We start from the raw sequence: 21,332 nt of genomic DNA, 5'->3' as shown, positions 1-21,332 counted from the left end.
GGATAATTACCTGAATAAACTAGAAAACAAGTAATTCTCGTGTAAAGGCTTAGACGTTAGTTATTCATTCTTACTAGATAGCTTAAGGAAATTACAACGTACAATAGAATATACATTAAAATAAATTTTAATACACTTCCAATATTTCGGCAACACCACGTTGCCATTTTCACAGGAACTTAAAAAAGACACGTGCACACAAGCACAACACACAGTAAATAAGGACGAAGCAGGAAGCTATTCTTTCTCCTAAGAGTTCTGTTGATGTCCCCTAGCAGGCAATGTTGGTATTCTTGGGAGATTGGGCTGAAGGTCTTCTGATGTAGGTTTCCCAAATCTGGGGCAGTCTCATGCAACCAAATTTGAGGTTTGGATTGTTTCTTAGGGCTGAGGCTGATTCCATGAATAGCCTTTTGTATTTGAATTTACTATGGTGTATTATCGTGGCTTTCTTCCACCATATTCTATGGCAGGTATCCAGCGCATGGTCTGCAAGACCAGAGTGGCTGTATTGGTGAAACCAGATGTAGTCCTTGTGTTCTGAAAGTCTGATATTAGCTGTCCTGCCTGTTTGGCCAAAGTAAGACAGTTTACAGCTGCAAATGACTTGGTATACACCAGGTAGGTCAAGGGGGGGGGGGGAGGTTGGTCTTTATTGGAGCGGATAAGGGATGTCAATTTTTTATATGGTCTGTAACAAGAAGTCATATTTTTTTAGGATTTTTTGTAATTTTTTCCGAGGTGACTCGGATATTGGGGATGGTGATGAATTTAGAGTAATCCTTGTTGTGAAAGGGGGGGGGTATTGGTTTCAATATTTTTTGGATTTTGGAGGGGGGGGGGGCATTGGCTGAGAAAGTTTTGACAATGTGGTTTAGTTCTGTGGTTAGGGCATTGTCATTTGAACAGATAAGTTTTAGCCCTGTTGTGCAGTGTCTTAATAACTCCATATTGTTGTGTGTGTGGGGGGGGGGGAACTGTAGGTTTATGTATCTGCCTGTATGGGTGGATTTTCTATAAACTGAGAAAACCAAGGTTCCATCAGGCTGGCAGGTGACTAGTGTGACTAAGAAAGGAAGGCAGTTGTTTTTTACCTCTTCCAGGGTGAACTTGATTCTGGGGTGTTGGTTGTTTAAGTGTGTTAGGAAGGAGAGGAGTGCATTGGAGCCATGTGGCCAAATAGCAAACATATCATCAACATAGCGAAGCCATATGGTTGGTTTTTGTGGGGCAGAGTTTAAGGCTTTCTCTTCAAAAGTCTCCATATAAAAGTTGATATCCTGTGAAAATGGCAACGTGAGTTGCCGAAATATTGGAAGTGTATTAAAATTTATTTTAATGTATATTCTATTGTACGTTGTAATTTCCTTAAGCTATTTAGTAAGAATGTATAACCAACGTCTAAGCCTTTCCATGAGAATTACGATAATCCACGGTGATTCCATCGCACATAAGGCCCACCATTACAGTAAAATGAAGATGAAGCTATCAAGACAACTGAATCGTCTCGCTTTCCTAAAACGCTGCCAGGATTACCAGGTAATCCCAAACTGTATCAAATTCAAGCACCATTTATTTTCCCAAAAGGAAAAGGCTCATAACCGTGCCAGCGAAGCTTTGCTCAGGGAAGAAATCACCGCTACTCGCCGTTCCCTGACTGACGCTAACTTAGCTATCCAGGCATTCGAAGCTTTCCATCACCTTAAACCACGAGATTTGGTCTATTTTATACGATATCTCATGCACTGCTGCGGATAAAGAATTTAAAAAAGTACGAGAAATTTGAGAATTTAAAAAAGACTTAAACTCCAAGCCACAACTTCCTACCAACACAGTAGTCAACCTGTCGTCAATAAGTTTGAAACCTGAAGCACTAGACGCTCTCTCACGTGGCCACAACTTCGGCACTGCACCCAGAAGAATACTTGCTGAAGACATTATGATACAAACTGAACGTGAGAGACGACACCTTCCAAACCACGTCACCAACGAAATTAGACTGGATGTGGATTGTGTTCTGACCAAAGTAAAACCACCAAAAACCAACATGCCCAATAAGGAAATTAAATCTCTGCAAGAATTAAAGAAAAACAAGGAAATAATAATGACCAAAGCGGATAAAGGGAACACCACAGTATTGCTTAACCAAACAGATTACACAGGTAAGCTGAATGCTCTACTGTTAGATCGGGCTACTTACCTCCCTATAGAGTACAATCCTGCCAATTTACAAATTAGAAAACCCCACAGGCTCCTTAAGAAGGTCACTTCTTTGCATGTAGAAGTCACTAACAAATTAAAACCGTTTAATTCCATACCCCCCCCCCAGTATATATGGACTCCCAAAACTACATAAAGAAAATGTGCCATTAAATCCCATAGTGGATGGCATTGATTCCCCCACATACAAACTAGCTACACATTTTGCCAAAGCTCTCACAAGCTATACTGGCAACACACCTTCACATATAAAACACTCAGCCCATTTCAAAGCCAGCATAGAAAACCTTACACTCAAACACACTGACGTAATGGTCAGTTTTGATGTCTCCTGCTTATTTACAAATGTCTCACTCAAAGAATCCTTAGAGCTAACCCAAGCTAAGTTTCCTCCTGATATCACAGCCCCATTTCAGTTCACAATGAACTCAGGCTATTTCGTTTGGCAAGGAAAATTCTACAAACAAATAGAGGGGACAGCCATGGATTCTCCACTCTCCCCACTGTTGGCCAACTTTTATATGGAGACTTTTGAAGAGAAAGCCTTAAACTTTGCCCCAAAAAAAATGTGTTTTAGTTTCTTATACAAGTAGTCAAGAAAGAAAATCACACTAACTCTCTATATTGTTTTTTTCTGTCCATTTGTTTGTGTGTGGGAGGTCCTTTAGAATGTTCTCAACCAATTTTTTTTATTTTTTTAACCAATTTTTGGAAGAACAAGACTGAAGTATTCGAGTTCGTGGCTTCTCTTGTACATATTGCAGGACAACAAAAGCCCTTGAAGGGTTTGATATTATTATTTTTTGTAATAGATGGTAAAGGGACTTTGCATAGAGGTATCTTCCCATGTGCATTGGCTTTCCAGATCAGTTGTTTTCTAACTCAATAGTGAACTTGATGCAAGGATAAATGTCGTTAAGGTGATCAGTTATTCATCTTAACAACTGTAGTTGTTTCACAGAGCCAGGCCATATGATGAACAGATCATCCACATATTGTAGCCAAAGTTTAGGTCTTAATCCCCCAGGATATTTTTCAAATGATTCCATAAATAGGTTAGCTCAAAGTGTAAAAAGCAGTGAACCCACTGCTAGGCCTTCTTCCTGTTTATAGAATTTATCTTAGAATTGGAAGATGTCAAATGCCATGGGTTCTAGGAAAAATAGTTTTTGCAGTGATCCTATGGTGATTTTTTTTAATGTGGCTCTCACCTACAAAGGGTTTATTTGTGAACCTACAGGACATTCATACTGTGGTATGTTAACGATTTACACATACACACACTTTTTTTTTCAATGATTTTTTTGTATTTTTCATTTATTTTTTACCTGGTTTGGAAATTCTGATCTAGAGACCAAACATGGAACTTTTTTCAAGCCCCTTCAGGACACCAATAAGTGGGGCAGTGGTCTCACATTGAGTGATGAACTTCATCTCCGCACTAAAGACAATCACATATATCCATGCCTATAAGTGAGACTATCAGCTGTGCATGACATTTAGGGAGAAGAGAGGTGGGTGAATATCTGGTGGCCACTACAGGCTACAGTAGTATGTTCGGAGTGCAATAAATTATGGGAACTAGAGAACATCTAGTTGCAAGACATTCCTCGGTATCCTCATGCCAGTTGGCAAAGTCTTTGTAAGTTGTTGGTCATGTTGTGGATGTACCAAGTGAAGCTATAATCAAGTAGATTGTATGTGCTGGTGTCAGTGGGTAAGTTTTGCATTTTTTCAACATACTCTTTTATGTCCACAAATAATGTGATATTACATTTGCCTGCTTTCTATACTACAATGTTCCTGTCACATCATACTTTCTGAAGTGACAACCATTCCATTTTTGAGGTATGCATGGCTGTTGGAACTTTAATTATTAATATTCTTGGTCCCTTCTCACCATATAAGCATTTCACAGCTCAAAAAACTGGAAGTACAAGATCACTTGTTCATGTGGAATTGGCCATTTGGGACAAACAGGCCAGTCACTAGCCATAATAACGTCAATCCTACACACTCACCACTGTTAGTCTTTCTTCAAATGCAGACAGAACCTCGACTTATGCAAATTATCCTGAAAGGATATAGAAAAAAAATGAGTTATAAAAATTTTATTTACTGCACATGCATTACTCAAATGGAACCTAACAGCAGGCTTCCATAAGATAGAACCAAAAAATGAAATGCTGAATTGAATGCAAAATTGAATAATTTTGAGTATTTCCGTGTCCTGTGAAGTACAACCATGGCCAGAAAAAAAAGGAACAGAAGTGGGAAAAAATGAACCCACATGCAAATTCGTCCAAACTGAGTGAGAGACAAAATGAAAATTATAAAGAAATATGACCATGGACAAAGCCATAGGAGTGATAGTGGTCTCACATAATGTACATCTCTGTCTATTAGGGGGCCAGGGATGCACAATATACAGCCTCTCCCTGTCAAGTCAACCCCACCTTCCTGCAGTGTGGCCTGTTTCCACAAAAGGGCTCTGGCAAACCAGTGAGTATTCTCACTACAAAGGGATACCTTCCTAGTTGGAGGAAATGCCAACTAGACACTAAGTGGTAGATGTTCTTCGTTGCCCAGTGGTGAAATACCACTGCCCAACTGACTAGGGGTCTGAAATGAAAAATGCTATGTTTGGTTTCCAGATCAGGGATTCTGGTTTCTGTTTCACCCCCCCACACACACACACACCTTCTCTTCTTCATGCAGTGTGAGTGATACCCTTCAAGGAATGACAAACATACTTAGAGACCCATAACCTCCTCCATTTCGAGAGTACGTCAAATAAAACAGTGGTGTCATATACCAGCTGCCAGTTTGTGCATGGGTTCAAATCTATCAGTAACGAGTCAGGAGGATTCCTGGTCAACTGGCACATCTGGCAAGTCATGCCTGGAGAGGGAGTCCGTGTAGTGGTATGTGGAAGGCATTGTCAAAGTCGCATCATGGCACAGAGACTGATTTCTCTCTGTGTGGAGGTTATGTCCGAGAGTTAATCTCTCATTGTACATTCCCACTATATCCTTTCATTTAATCATGATTAAACTTATAAAGATTCCTACAAACAATGACAGTAACACTGCAACAAAAATGAATCTCCCTCATAAAACGATCCCATTAAAAAATGTCACATCACAGAACAGACACAACATACAAACCAAGCCAGAATGTCTTCACTAAAAACTCACACTTCCACATCTACTTTACTAACATCTATGGCATTAACACAAACATAAATGACGTTCATCACCACTTGCAGTCTCCCAGAACAGACATCTTATTCCTGACAGAAACTCAGATTGCAGATGAATTTATCCAATGCCCAAACTACACACTTCATGATTCTTTTCACCACAAGGATGGCATCTGTGCCTTTGTGAAATCTGATATAGCCTGTCAGAGAAGGCTGATTTTGAATCCCCTGCTTCTGATCTTCTCTGGCTCAAGGTTTCCTTGCCACATTTAGTAACATTCATTTGTTGCACTTACCAGACTCCAAACACTGATAACCATTCAGACTTCTTCACATTCCTTTCCATGAAACTCGACCAGCTATCTGAATAGTGAGGTCATCTTCCTGGGCAACCTCAACGTCTGCAATTCCAACGAAGCTAGACAAGAATCAGAAGTCTTTGCTATAAGTAATAAAATAACACAAATCATAAATCTACCTGCTTGACTTCCTGATAACCTGCATCTCTCTAAATAGTCTGGGGTCACCTCTCCTCTCAGCAACACAGTCCATAATCTTGTACAAGTCTCTTCCCTCCTCAAACCACTCCCAACCTCACATCCTCTGGCACTACAAAGGAGCCAATTGGGATGACTCCAGAATTTCTACTCTTCCTTTCTTTGTTCTGACAATTAATTCTGCTTATCTGATCCTAAAACCGGCTACGAATGAGTCACAGAAATTATCCTCACTGGTATAAAGATCATTCCCAATTCAACCCATAATCCTCATCTGCTTTCCCAGCCCTAGAATAACTTTTGATAACTTCATGTGTATCAAAGCAGTCAAAGAAAAAATTAGCTTACCACATGAGGCTTGCTTCAAGAGCTCCAGCTTCATACTCTGCTTATACCCAAACATGCAACATATACAAATCAGCGATGCAGATCCAAATCAGATTTCATAAAGGCCAACAGCAAAAAAAATTGCCTCCTGTTCAAGTGGAAGCCATGCCTTCTGGTTTGCTCGCTAATGCCAATGGATACAAATTCTGCTCCCATGCACTTCCACTTCTCTCTCTCTCCCTCCCTCTTCCTGATGGTGCCAATGTTACTTCACCTAAAGATAAAGCTGATCTCCTGGCATCACTCTTTTCCTCAAGCTCCTCCACAGATGACCAGGGAAATAACCTCCTACCATACCACAATCCAAGCACCACATGCCTCCTATAGTTTTTCAACAAAAAGAAATCACAAAACTACCAAATAACATAGATATTTAAAAGTCTTCTAGTCCTGATGGCATCTCATTAGTTGTTCTCAAACGTGCTCCAGGGTTAATACACATCCTGAATCATCTGTACAATCTATTATACATATCTGGTAGTAATCCCAATGCATAGAAGCAATCTTATGTTTGTCCTATTCCAAAAAAAAAGGCGATAGAACTCTGTCAAACTACAGATCAACTGCCATCATCTCTGTCCTGTTCAAAATAATGAAGTCATCAATAGTCAACTTCTCCACTACTTAAAGGCACACCAATTATCAGCAACAACCAGTATGGATTCCACCATTCAAAGATTCACAGCTGACCTTGTAGCTTAAATCACCCAACACTGGACATGACACATACCATGAAAAGGTTCAGAGAAATTTGTGCTGTTGCCCTCGACATTTCCAAAGCTTTCAAATGTGTGTGTGTGGCATCCAGGCCTACTAAACAAATTGCCATCGTTCCGTCTTCCTGCCACTCTCAGTAATTGGGTATCAAGCTTTCTCTCTCTCTCTGTGTGGTCATTCTCAGTGGGACATGGTAGATGGCTCCATCTCTTCAACTGCAACTTCAATGCAGGAGTGTCTCAAAGCTTTGTCCTACTCTCTTTCTCCTGTTCATAAATGACCTACTCTCAGTCACCAGTAATCCTATCCACAGCTTTGCAGACTGTAATACTCTCCACTCATCCGACAAACCATGCAATATTCTGACATCCCAGACTACAAGATCATCTACAACTGGTGCCTTAAACATTGATCCACATGCTATCCTCCAATGGGGCAAGGACAACCTTATGTTCAATGCCACCAAAACTCGCAAAAGAGATCTCAGCTCACTTACCCTTACCCTCAGTAATACACAAATCATCAGACAAGATCAGCTCTCTCTCTCTCTGTTTGGACTAATGTTTACCTCCAGTCTCTCCTCCATAAACACATCACATCAATAGTCTCTTTGGCATCCAACAAACTATTCATTCTCTTTCGTTCAAGAAGCTATTTTACATCCAACTAATTCTTAATTACAGGTGACCATTGAACAACACAGGTTTGAACTGCAAGGGTTCACTCATACATGGACTTTTTTTCCATAAACCTACTGGAAATTTTTTTGGAGATTTGCAACAATTTGAAAAACCTGGCAGATGAACCGCATAGCCTAGAAATATTGAAAAAATTAAGAAAAAAGTTAGGTATGTCATGAATACATAAAACATATGTAGATACTAGTCTATTTTATCATTTGCTACCATAAAATATACCCAAATCTATTATAAAAAGTTAAAATGTATCAAAACTTATGCACACAAACACTTACAGACCATACATGGTACCATTTGCAGTTAAGAGGAATGTAAATGAACATAAAGATGCAGTTTTAAATCATAACAAATACTTGGGTCAGAGTTCAGATCAGAGTGTGAGATATTATAATAAGAGCTACAGAAACAAAGAGACAGTGGAAGAATGAAATTAAAATTGTTGGAACTCATGACATAGAAAAGCTCAAGATAGAACATGGAAGACTTTGGAGAAGACTACCTGGCAGTGGACAGAAAATGGCTGATGATGGTGATGAAATGTAAAGTTATGCACTTTGTTTTGATGAGCTATCCAACAGTTAGGGGATTGATGCTAGAAAAACATGATCAAGCTAAGGATTGTGAAGATTTAGTAAATAGGAAGCTGAAGTTCAGAGACCATATAGCAAAGAGTGCAAATACAACTCCGAGGATAATTGCAATGCTGAAATGAACATTGACATGCAAAGATAAAGAAGTCATTCTGTATTTTTACAAGGCTTTGATATGACTTCATCTGGATTACTGTGTGCAGATCTGGTATCCTGGTTTCTGAGGTGATGTGGATACAGTGGAGAGAGTTAAAGATCATATCAGGACTGTGGAATGTAGATTATGAAGTGATTGAGAATTTGTGAACTGCATACACTAGCAAACTGGAGAAGAAAAAAAAAAAGAGGGATGATTTGACAGAGGCCTACAAACTTATGAAAGGGTCATAGATGGAAAAGGGCATCCACAGAAGTTGAGAATGAATGCAGTCAAGAAACAGGTGAGAGCCAGATTTTTCTCTCATAGAGCAGTGTATGATTTGAACTGCTTGTCTCTGGAGTGAGTGGGTGCAGATAGCGTTAATGAATTCAGTGGAAGGTATAAGCTGGTGTGAGTGATATGTGACCTCCCTCAATGAGTTCCTGATTTCCTGAAGGTTTCTTGTAATAATAATAAATATTTTACCTTTATGACCACGAAGTTGCCTTATTGATAGAGGCAAAATATTGGATTACAGACGTTTCTTCCCGTTAAACAAAAAAAAACATAAGTGATAATCAACATCAAAATAGGCTTAATAATGCTGTCTGTAAGTATTATCTTCCATCCCTCTTAAACATGACTGCTAAAAACAAGTTAAATAGCTACATGAATTCCTTTACATGGTGTTCATTATTAAAAATTATGGAAATAACTATAGTGTTATAGTAAAACTTCAGTTTAATATAAACCAAAAGAATCACTCGATGTTTCGACCTTCATATCAAGTTCATCATCTGGAGTATACACATATATACAAAGAAACACGCTACATTATAATCTACATGGTATGCTAATTTGGTCAACCATTAAAACTACTGGTTTGACATATGGCGAGGGAAAAAAAAAAAAAACTTACTACATCAAAGCTAGTCCTGTTATTATTATTATACATTTGGTTACAAATACTCTAGCATAGTTACTCATATAAATTAGAACAAAACAGTATAGAATGGTGGCCAATAAGAGCTATAATTATTTCTTAGAGTCCTAAAGAGGGTTTCCTGGAAAACTTGAACTTAAGTGGGCTGAATGTGTGCCATCCAAATTCTTGGAATTTTTATTCCAACGTTATTGTTAAGATTAGGATGGTTGATCAAGATTTCCATTGTTCTGCTGTTTCCATAATTTTTAATAATGAATGCTAATCACCATGTAACCATGAAGGAAAGGACCTTCACATGGTATATCACTGCATTTGTTAATGCTATGTAATTCGTTTATGCAAAGCCAAAGTCCCTGTAGCATATTTAAATTACAATTGTGCAACATATACATACAATCAGGGCTCGACTTACAATGTGATTCAGTTCTGACAATTACATCATAAGTAGAAACAGCTATGAATTGGAAATCATTATAAGGGTATGTTAACAATTAACATGAAGTGTGTAGGGTTTTTTCTTTTTTTTTTTTTTTTTAACTAATTTTATTCTTTTTAATAATGAAATAGTACACTATAAAAATTATAACACAGAATTACTAAATATAGTACAGTATTGTAATAAGAAATAAAAGTGAAACATTAGGTACAGTGCTCTGCTTCTGTGCACTTACCAGCTGGAAACACATGATTTGTTTGTTTTGGGTTTAATGGCGCAAGGACATCTAAGGTCATGCTGCGCCAGAACATGTAATAAATAAGTGGCATATATAAAAATTGAAATAATGAAAATAAATCATAAATGAAACATTCTTAAAATATATAAGATAATAAATAAGTAAAATGACATAAAATCAGTGTAGAAACACAAATGTAAAATATGGGCATAAGGCATACATAAAAAGAAGTATTAAAATTCACAAAATGTACATAAAAAAACAGGTTTTTAAAAGCATATTTGCAATAAGTTAAACTGGCAAGTATATAATTTATATGAGATGGTAAAGATTAATACTCTGTGAAAGTTTAAAAACCAGAGTGACAGTTGATAATCTGATAAAATCTGACTGAGTATATAGGGCCTAAAGGCAGATTATAAAAGTGGATAAAATAATAACTGCACTCATTGGCAAAACAAGGGTAGTCAATTAAAATATGAGTGATGGATAGTCTAGTATCACAAAACTCACACATAGACATGTCATCACCTCTCAATAGGAAGGCATGCATAAGAGTCCATCTGCAGCCTTGTTTCCCTTAATCCAAATATGGTGTGGAATCCAAAAGAAGCAAACATCAAAGTGTAACTGTCATAACCAAAAAAGGAGGTGTTGGATTCAAGAAAGTACTGGATGTTTCTGGAACTCTAGACTTCATATTGCCTGAATAGCATTTTGTGAATCTGAATATTATGAACTTTTGGTAGCAACAATCTGATGGATTTTAATGTAGGCTCTATCACATACAGCTCAGCTGCTAAGTTGTTACGCTCTAGTGGAATTTGTGCAGATATGTTGTTCGGAAAGATGGCAGAAGATCCCACCAGGTCCTCCAATTTTGAGCCATCTGTGTAGACAGGCACAAAATCAATGTATTCAGTTCTCCCCAGATCATGGAAAAAGAGACTCACTGCAAAACCCTTGACTCTTGCAGGCAAGTCCACTAGTCTGTTCATGGTGAGGGTGCCCCCCTTTCTCCACAAACAGGTACCTCACATGGAGGGGGGAATGCATGTTTCATGCATTCCCCCATCCATGCATGAAGCATGAGTAATTCTTCAAAGTTGCTACTTTATTAACTGAACCATTCAGTGCAGAAAGCTAGGTCATCAAGAACAAATTCTTCAAATTCTGGAAATGCACCAAGCATTCCAGGAATGATTTGCATTACTCATGTAAGGTCTGGACTCATCTTCAGGGAATGAAGTCAGAGTAGGAGTGAGCTTCTTCAAAAATTTGTATATTACGTTCAACTTGGTCTGCACAGTTTACCTTTCCTTTTCTGCATAAATTTTTCTGTAACAAGCAACTGCAGCTTGCATCATTCTGCCTACTTTGCTTAAGCTTTCCATGTCGGTGGCCTATCTCCCAAACAACTGAACTGCATTATTAACAGAAACAAATGTGTCTGCCAATTTTTTCATTGGAAACTTTTCTAAGTGTGTGTGTGGGGGGGGGGAATCCTCAGCTTCTTGTTCTACTTTTTTTTTTCATGCTTCTAGCTCTATAAGATCTTCATTTGAAAGCATTTCTTCCACAGCTTCCACCAACTGCTCTACAAATTCATTATCAATTTCCAACTCTTCAGCTAGAACCATTATCTTGTCATCTATCTCTTGTAAGGCTTTGTCTATGCTGAATCCAGTGAATGAACAAACATTTTCAGTAGCTTCTTTCCAAACACCATTCATACATTCTGGTGTTACCTCAATTCCATGCTATATCTACATTCTTTGTACAATACAAGATATTATATTCCTTCAAAAAGAAGGAGGATTTTGGGAGGATTTCACTTCTCAGTATTAATAATAGCCTAAGCAAAATGTCTTAAATAATATGCTTTGAAGGCAGTAATAACATCCTGGGTAGGTTGCAGGACTGAGATGGTATTCATTAAATGTGTTGACAATGACAATCATAAGAAGCAGTGGTCATAAGTCAAAGACTAACTGAATATTGTGTCTGCATCTCATTTGGTTCTTTTCTCTACATGGCAAGTCCTTTCAAATTCATTATTCTAATATGCTTAACTAAGAAGAAAAAAAGTTAAAGCATTTTAATGTCCATCTGCTTAAATAGCCTTATTCTTAGTTTCCTTAGGACACTGCTCTGAGAACTAAGCTACAATTTAATCTCAATGAATTTCTGAGAATTTTAAGATTACATGCTAAGAAATCTGAATGCTCTTGTTCAATCCTCCTCATTTATAGATTTTCTTAGAATTGTGGGATAATGCATGATCTTTTTTAAACATTTGGCAAGAATTAAAAACAAATGTTTAAATTTAATGCAAAATCAAAAGGAGCAAAAAAAAGCATCTGAAATTCACTGATTATGATATATACCATGCATCACTTTTTTTTTTTTTTGCAATAAACAAAAGATTTAAATAACGTTTTATCTAAGCATTCAAAGAAGTGAATAATAAAAAACAATAATTTAAGCAGTAAGCATTAAAAAAAAAAGACTATTCTCTTGAATAAAATCAAGTATACACTGAAAACTAAAGAGTAAAGTGGATGATGGTGAAAGCTTAAACAGTCAAAAACTGAAGATTTTTCCAAATGTGAAATAGGCTAAATATTGCACAATGCCTATCTTTAAGCATTCAATAATAACAATCTACATATTACAGATGAGAAAATTCTTGAACAATTTCCAATCTTTCCCTCTCATTACAGAAAAATTCTGCAACTCACCAGTTTTTGGCTTCTTATTCCCTCCTGAACCATTTGAACAAGATGAAACCATACTAAGATTATCATCAAGAAGTTCATCTGTCAGTCTACGCTTTAACCTTTGCCTGAATTTTACACTTGATGCAATTGTATCATCCTCATCTTGATCATCTGAAACAAAAATCATAACAGTGCATAATGCAACTTGCCTTAGATTAAGAACAAAAACTTTATTTTTAATATATAAATAAATAAATCTGCTAATGCCTTTTATTCTCTTACTGGGAGTAGGTGAGGTTATTTTAGCCCTATTTAAACTTTTAGTAGGTCAACTTGCAAGTTGACTCCACTCAAGCACAGGTACACAGATATCTCAACAACCTGACAAGAAGTCTGCAACAAGTAGGAGTATATGCATGAAAGCCTGTATCTGCATTCCTTTATCCACAGGTGATCGTAGAGCACATTTTCAGATGTTGTATCCATAAAAATTGGACAAGACACCGATGGACTAATGTACTCTTTACAGATAAGTTGCTTTAGTCTTTCTTCTGATTCTAGACGGCACTTCTGGCGTGAAAGTGGTACTGCTTACCATCATGAGAATCTTCTTGAAAGGGATAGACATGGTGGTGCTGGGGTCAGGCATTACACTTAATGGATGCACTGAACTACAAGTTCAGTGCTGGAAAAAAAAAAAAAGGGACTATGACTGGTGAATGATACTGCAACAAAGTTTTTCAATGTCATGTTCGACTGTTCTGTGCTGCTGTAGGCGAAGAATTCATTTTCATGGATGGCAATGTCACACCACACCATACACTCACAGTTCAAGGTGGATATATTCCATACTGAAATGTCTCTCCAGATAGTTTTCTGTAAGCATTGTATATTAATTCCTTAACTAGGTCCTCAGAACATTTGTAACTTTTGCCAAAAACATATTGAATTTAACACGTACGAAATTTATAACATGTGTATGTAATATAATTTATCATTATGCTGACAATAAATTTATATCCACATAAGACTGCATACATGAAAGTTTTCTCATATACAGGTAAAAATGCAGTTCACCCTTAGCTTTTGGACACTAGTGTATTTCATTTGTGATCCTACGTACTTCTGTGAAGGGAAAAAATAGTATATGAATATTTTACTGATAAAGTTCTTTTCCAAAATAATTTTTTATTATCTAAGCTTAAATTCATTTTGCAAAACAATAACATACAAAATAAAAACAAAAATAAAAATATAAAAAGAAACTGGCAGGTGACTAAGTAAAATTTCTTTTTTGCATTCAGTATAACATGAATTAAGAGTTTTGTGCTCTGACAATGAGCTGAAAGCCTTCTCTTCTAATTATTGCAAAGGTTGGTCGATTGGTAGAGCCTCTGCTACTAATGGCTCAAGCAAAAGTTAAGCAAGTTTGAGCACAGTTAGTAGTTGGAAGGGATTCAATCGTTTGTTCGTTGCTGTTGGCACACTCTCCCTCAATGAGTCTGTGGACTCCCTGGAGGTGTCACATAATAATAATTACTATTTCCATCTTTCTGATCACTGAATCTTGGAGATTTGAGTTAAGTTTAAAATTTTCAAAAAAATGCATTTCAGTAAACAAAAATACATTAATGCAGAGGTGGCACACATGTATAACAAACTCAACAAATAAAAATAGGTCCACTCTGAGTGCTTCGTTTGCATTTCATCTTCAAACAAAGTTTTTAATTGAAATGAAAATATGCAGAGGCAAAACTGTAATAGTAGTGCAATTGGAATCTACTGTGAATCCAAGAATAAAATACTTCTATTTAAGTACTAGAAAACTTTATAACATGGAAGAAGAAGTAAAAAAAAAATGAATGGACACACATACACACAAGTTAACCTAAAAAAAAAAATACTGTAAACTTCAAACTTTCCATGGCTTGGGTCCATATAATGCAGTTAGATATGCTGAGGAACAAAATTTAAAAATCCATGTTGATGATCACTAATTAAATTGTGGACATCTAGTTAGTGAAGTTGGCTGTTAAGGACTGAGATAAGAGAACAATGGGATGATAATGATATGATTGATTGCCATTTCCATTAAAAGAAGTCTGCCTTCCACACTGTTAGGTAGGTGCCAGAAAAATATGGCAGCTTGTATAAGGAATCAAGGATGGGTGTTAATTCATGAGTAAATGTTTAGCACAACTGGAGTGACAGTAGCTGGACCAAGATACTTATATGGATCTAAATTTAGAAGTTTATCTTTCTGGCAAATATAGAGCAAGTTGTTTCTGTTACAGTAGGAGGAAATGAAGGAGAAGATTATGCCAAAAAGTCAGCCTTATCTTTAAGTGATGTGAGAAAGGAAGGAATAGAAGGGGGGAAAGATTTAAGAAAAGCCTTAATAAAAGACAAGAAGGACTGACTGCCATTTGAACAGGAGATAGTATTCTGCATTTGGCTCTGAAATGAGATTTGGATTTGTTGATATTTTAACAATGTTTCAGGAAATAGCATACACTGACAGCTGCATGGTTTTATTCTTGAACTGCTTTGATACATGTTGGAGAACCAAAGCTTCAATGTGGTTGGGTGATTTGTGTAGAGTGAGGGAATGAGGATCATTAATTCCATTAAGAATTTCAATTATTCAGTCAGAACAAATGGTTGAATCAGGAGAGCAGAAAGCAACTGTACTCATACCATGAAAAAAAAAAAGAAGGCAAAAATCATCAAATCATTGTAATTGGTACTGCCAGAGGTCATATAGGAAAGATTAGCTGGATGAAGAGCAATCTATAGAGAGGAAACATGGACATCAACAGTATGCTTGGAGGAGGACTTGGTTAAGAAAAGGCCCTAACATTGTAAGAATGATAAGGATTATCCAATCTTCTAATTGGATAATCCTTATGGCATCTTTGGCCTCGATGAACCAAAACAGACTGTGTTGGTTCATTACTAACAGCAAATACTCTCATAGCTTCCAGCTTTATATGTGAAGGCAGAGAATGAAATTAGTTTGAATTATGAATGATGATGTCTCCAAGTTAGATGATCTGACTGTTTGGTAAATTAGATGGCAGAAATTCATCATTCAGAGATAATCAGAGGACAAGTGGTTATCAGAATTGTAAGAAATATATCACGACAACAGTATACTGTCATGAATTGTTACATCCATCATCATCAAATTCCTGCCATGTACCCTCAAGGGGTGTACAGGATATGATAGTACTACATGAAAAAAATTACATCATTACTAACCTCCTATCTACAATTTTCCTCCAAATCAGTCTGTTACTTGTCAAGACTCAAACATTATCAGATGTTATATTTCTATCGTCTAAGGCACTTTGTACCGTATCAATCCACCTATATCTTGGTCTTCCTCTGGGTCGTTTTGCTGCGAACCTGGCAGAGAACACTTGTTTTGCTAATCTTTCCTCGCCCATTCTGTTTAAGTGACCATACCACTTGAGATTAGCTCTGTTAACGCATTCCTGGATGCCAACAATGTCAAGTTCTTTCCTGATATCCTCGTTTTTAATATGATATTGCCATTGATGCTATCTGTTCACGCCTATAATCTTTCTCAGGATTCTCATATCTGCAGTCTCTAGCCTTTGATCAAGAATTTTACTTCTGACCCAGCTCTCAGATCCATAAGTTAAAACTAGTTTGAACACTGTCTTGTATACAGCTAATTTAATGTTCCGACTAATTTCTCTCTTATTCCATATGAATTTATTCAATTGACTTCCCACCATACCAGCTTTGCTGATTCTGTTGTCTATTTCTATATTTAATTTACCATCTTCAGTAAAAATAGTGCCTAAATAGCTGAAATGTTTTACTTGTTCCACAGGTTCTCCATTCACAACACAGTTGACAATTTCAATCATTCTGCCTATTTTCATTGTCTTTGTCTTTTTATTGCTGACCTTCATACCATATCTATTACAACAGTTATTCAATTAATAACTGTTGTAATAGATATGTTGTAATAATTCAAAAATAAGCTGACTTATTTTTCAGGAATTTTTGATAGGCTTTAACTTCCTGTGTCCACCATGGAGTTCTAATTTTTCTATCCTTGCAGACAACTTCACCACATGCCTCTCTAGCTAAAACAATCAGGGCTTTCTTGAAGGCTTGCCACTGAATCTCCAAGGTTTGATTCCTGTTCTCAAACTCTTTCATTTTTTTCTTCAATAATCTTTGTGTATTTTAGTCTACAGTTCACATCTGAGAGCTGCTCAACTTTTATTCACTTTAAGACTTTCTTACATGTTATTCTTTTCAACATGAAATTCAATTTTATCCTACTCAAAACTAAATAGTGATCACTTACAATTTCAAATCCTCTGTACACTCTGGTGTCCTGCACCAGGGAGAAAACATCACTATCAACAATAACATAGTCAATGAGACTTTTCTTATTCCTTGCCTCCTCTCTCCATGTGAATTTGTGCACATGTTTATGTTGGAACATGGTGTTAGTAATAACCAGTCCATGTCCTAAGCAGAAATCCAAATATTTGCCATTATTATTAGCTTTGCTCTTTTCTCCAAATTTTCTCAAAATATTTTTGTATGTCTGACAATCATTTCCTACTCTGCTATTTGGATCCCCAACAAGGACCAACTTTTCCTTTTTCATTGTGTCAGTTGCTTTTTCTAAAGCGTCAAAAAATTCCTCCACTTCTACCTTAGTATAACCTTCTGTGGGACCATAGGCACAAATAAGTCTCATTGTCCAGTTCCCCATTCTCATATTTGCCCACATTACTCTACTTGAGACTGATTGCCATTCAAGAAGATTAGCCTCGTATTTTGTGTTGAATACTATGGCTACTCCTTCTTTTCCTTCATTGTCATTGCCTGAATATAACATTTTGTATTTATTGCTCAGAAAGATCTCATCAAATTTTATCTTTTTTGTTTCAGTCACCCCTATTATGTCGATCTGGTACTTGTCTAATTCTTCAGCTAGCTCCATTTCTTTGTCATTCAGGCTTCTTATGTTGATAATACCGATCTTTAACTGTGGTGATGTTGAGTTGGGGTGTGTTTTCAGATTTGTTCCAGTAGCTGACTTTTCGCTGTTTGCCCTGGTTCCCTGGCAAAAACAACAGGGGCCTTGTTTAACCGGGCGACGCCCCAGCCGGCATGAAATTTTGTCATGTTGTACCATCATTTTTTATTTTGGTTTAACCAATAAGAATACAATTTGGTCGGCTAAATCCCAAATTGCCAGCCCATCCTCGTTCGTTCAGTATCCAAGTAGATACCCAACAGGGTGCACCACAAGAAGGTGAGGATTGGACATTAGGTTAGAAGCCCTGGTATGTTCTCTGCATTCCTTTAAAGGCTATGTGGAGGTCTCCTCTCAGTTATACAGCTTTGACCCTTAAGCATTGTTACATCCTATCCATTTATTATATCAAATATAAAGTGAAACGTTTTTTAAAAAAGAAATGTAATTTTTTTTACCAAGATTTCAAAAAAAATAAATAGAAAAAGAAAGAAAAGAAAAGTGCTCTGTTTTGCCCTGAACCACAAAAGCTAAGATTAAAGACTAGAAACATGATTCACAATAATGAACAACATTCTAATTCACATGAGTTTCCCATTTTACAATTTAAAGTTTAATGCAACTACAAAATTATCTGGATAAAATTATGAAAGTATGTTTTCAAGTCAAAAATTAAAAATCAACCTTTTTCTTAAGCATAACAACCATCCTTCTCCATCCCTAGCAATGTAATATTTGTGCACTGAGACATCAGTTAACATTAATCAAATAAATATGGATTTATTATGTAATTTTTTTCTTTTATTCAAAAAATTATTCTGTCTAATGCAGAGGAATTAACAATGCACACAGGGAATTGCAAGGTGTGGCAGAGAAGAATGGCCTAAGTTAACTAAATTCATAGCAAGGTTCATTTAAAAAGCATATAAGTCACAATTTCATATAAGCATTGTTAATCCATCTGTCATACATACTTGCACTATTGTTCCTTCTTTCCAATCATACCAAAGACGCCCACAACACAATAAGAATAAAGACAAAATGTCATTTTTATGTCATCAACTTGTATGACTGTTTATCCAACCTTCAAGACAATGGCCTTTCAATTAGCTGACCTTTGCATGTCAACAAACTTCTGGTATAGCACCATGTAACTGTATTTCGATTATCCAAACTTTCAATTATTAAAATGGCAACTTGCCTTCATGTCATGATCAATAAATGGTAGTTACTATATTCCTACAACCCTCCCATGTCAACTCTTACCTTAATCAAAACAAGCTTACCCAGTTTGTAGTAAAAGTATAACAAAAGTGCAGCATCTATGCAAATGGTTAAGAAAACTTAAGAATCAATCATATACCAGAGTGATCATCAACAAACTGGCGGAAAATGTTTATGACATCTCTCTCAGGAAGAGCTGAAAACTTAGGTAAAGGTCATGATTATGCAGTCACTTCTGAAACATATTAGTAATGGATTGCTTCTATTTCAACAGAGATCTGCATAATATTCCTCCAGATAAAGAAAATAAAATTCGCTCTGAAGTACCTCAGATTCTACACAAAGCTTCTAATATGATTTGAGTTTAAAACTTTTAAACTCTTTAAAAACCAATGGTTATTTAATTATCCAAAAGCTAATGATGAAAATGCAAACAGTGATTTAGAATAGAAAGGAATGCAGAAAGATGCTTACATAAATGCTAAGGGCCTACTTCATCTATTACTTGCTTACTGTCAATCTATTCTTAGTCATTAATAAAGTGAACAAATCCTGAGCATAATTCACTAGCTGGGATGTTGAATTCAAAAAGAAACTGGAGACCTTACCACAGATATCCACCTTACTATGTGCCTGAGTTTCTCAACGTCGTATTCCAATGAGGCTGCTAGTAAGCTACACTGCTATCATAGCTATAAGCTTGCCATTCAATTATCCAGATTACTATTTGCTTTTATAAGTAAATCTTATTTAAGTAATAAAAATACCATGGATTTTAAAAACATTTTCTGAACTTCATCTTGTATACTGATATTCTAATTAGTCCTGATAGTGTGCTGTTATTCACCAATATACTTTTGATAAGAATAATGAATTTGATTATTTCTGGCCTGATATTATCAAACTGATTTTGTTATTCATTCTGATTATTTCGTGAGTCAAAATAAACATCACAAACAAGTCAAGAGGAGAATTTAGATGGAAAGCCTAATTTGGCTAACTACTTCATTGAGAATATTTAACATCTTGTTTCATAACATTTATCACAAGCCTTGAATGCAATACATATTCATGGATGAGATTTTTGCAGTATCTTTTTATGTAACAACTTCACACAGAAGAAGCCATAAAACCTATATAGCACAACAGTGCAATGTGTGCATATGTAGACAAGTAAGGAGAACCTGCTGATATGTTTCTTCAACTGGAAGTTGTAGTCTTTGAGAAAAATGGTATGGAAAGACTATTTCAAAGAACAAAAGTAGAGGAAATAAAAAAGGAGTGCAAGTTAATTTGTAAAGTCTGAAACTGAAATGTGTATGAGTGCTTTCCAGCAGCTGCTTGTGTTTTAAACAGAAAAATTATAGAAAATTAGATTAGAGAAAAGTGACAGTGACCAGTTCAATGGAGTTGCACCTACATAAATAACTATAAAAAAGAATAATGCAGAAGCATCAGCTATGAAAAATTGACAGAAGTGAGTCTGTGAGCATGAAATTATCTATTAAGTGAAATGTCTTCTTCAGGTTAGCATGAAGCATTGTTAGAGAGGATTTGGATACATCACCCAAAATGTAAGAGTACAAAGTGTGACAGTTTAATTCCCGGAATGCACCTGTATAAAACCTATTTCGGAACTATACGTTAGTGGCTACTGTTACCTTCGATAAATGCACAAGTAGTCCCCTTGTGCATTCATACACTGGTTTAGACAGTGTTCCCATTTTTGGAAACAGGCATGGAACTCTTTTTCCAGAATACTCTTGAATTCCTTTATCACATTATGCTGGATAACAGCGATGTCAAAAAATCTTCTTCCCTTTAACAGTCTTTAATTTTGGAAACGGCCAGAAATAACAGGAAGCTAAGTGGGGTGAATAAGCAGGATGACCTAATTTGGTAATCGATTTTTTGGCCAGAAACTCTGTCATGATGAGTGCACTATGGCTTGGCACACTGATCCACTTATCAGCCAACAATTCAGTTCTTTCTCCCAAAAAAAATCTCATAATCTTTTCAGCACCTGTAAATAGCATTGTTGGGTGACCGTTTGTCCTATTCACAGTGGACTATCCCTTTGTGATCAAAGAAACACACCAGCATGGTCTTGAACTGCGAACATGACATGCGTACTTTTAATGGATGTGGAGAACTTGGAGTTTTCTAGTGAATGCTGTGGCGAGACACAAACAAGATTCGATATTCAAGGCACAAACTTTGCAAAAATCTTTTGCATACCCAATTCTTCAGTTAAAATTACCCTGACTGTTTCTCGATTCATTTGCA

At 36.4% G+C, this 21,332-nt stretch overlaps 1 protein-coding gene across 3 annotated transcripts in view; it reads right to left on the bottom strand.

Annotated features, from left to right (window-relative positions):
* LOC150100846 (histone-lysine N-methyltransferase EHMT1-like) overlaps positions 1-21,332 on the bottom strand; it is a 416,509-nt gene that overhangs the window by 367,407 nt on the left and 27,770 nt on the right. For all 3 annotated transcript variants that reach the window (XM_090401402.1, XM_090401404.1, XM_090401403.1), the window contains exon 4: positions 12,812-12,961. In XM_090401402.1, the coding sequence (XP_090257528.1) occupies positions 12,812-12,961 (150 nt within the window). The remainder of the gene's footprint in view (positions 1-12,811; positions 12,962-21,332) is intronic.

This window comes from Typopeltis vanoorti, chromosome 12 (assembly GCF_054136105.1).
Source record: "Typopeltis vanoorti isolate ZY-2024b chromosome 12, IOZ_Tvanoo_1.0, whole genome shotgun sequence".
In the NCBI taxonomy this organism is placed as follows: Eukaryota; Metazoa; Arthropoda; class Arachnida; order Uropygi; family Thelyphonidae; genus Typopeltis; species Typopeltis vanoorti.
This window is presented reverse-complemented; position numbering and strand designations above follow the sequence as displayed.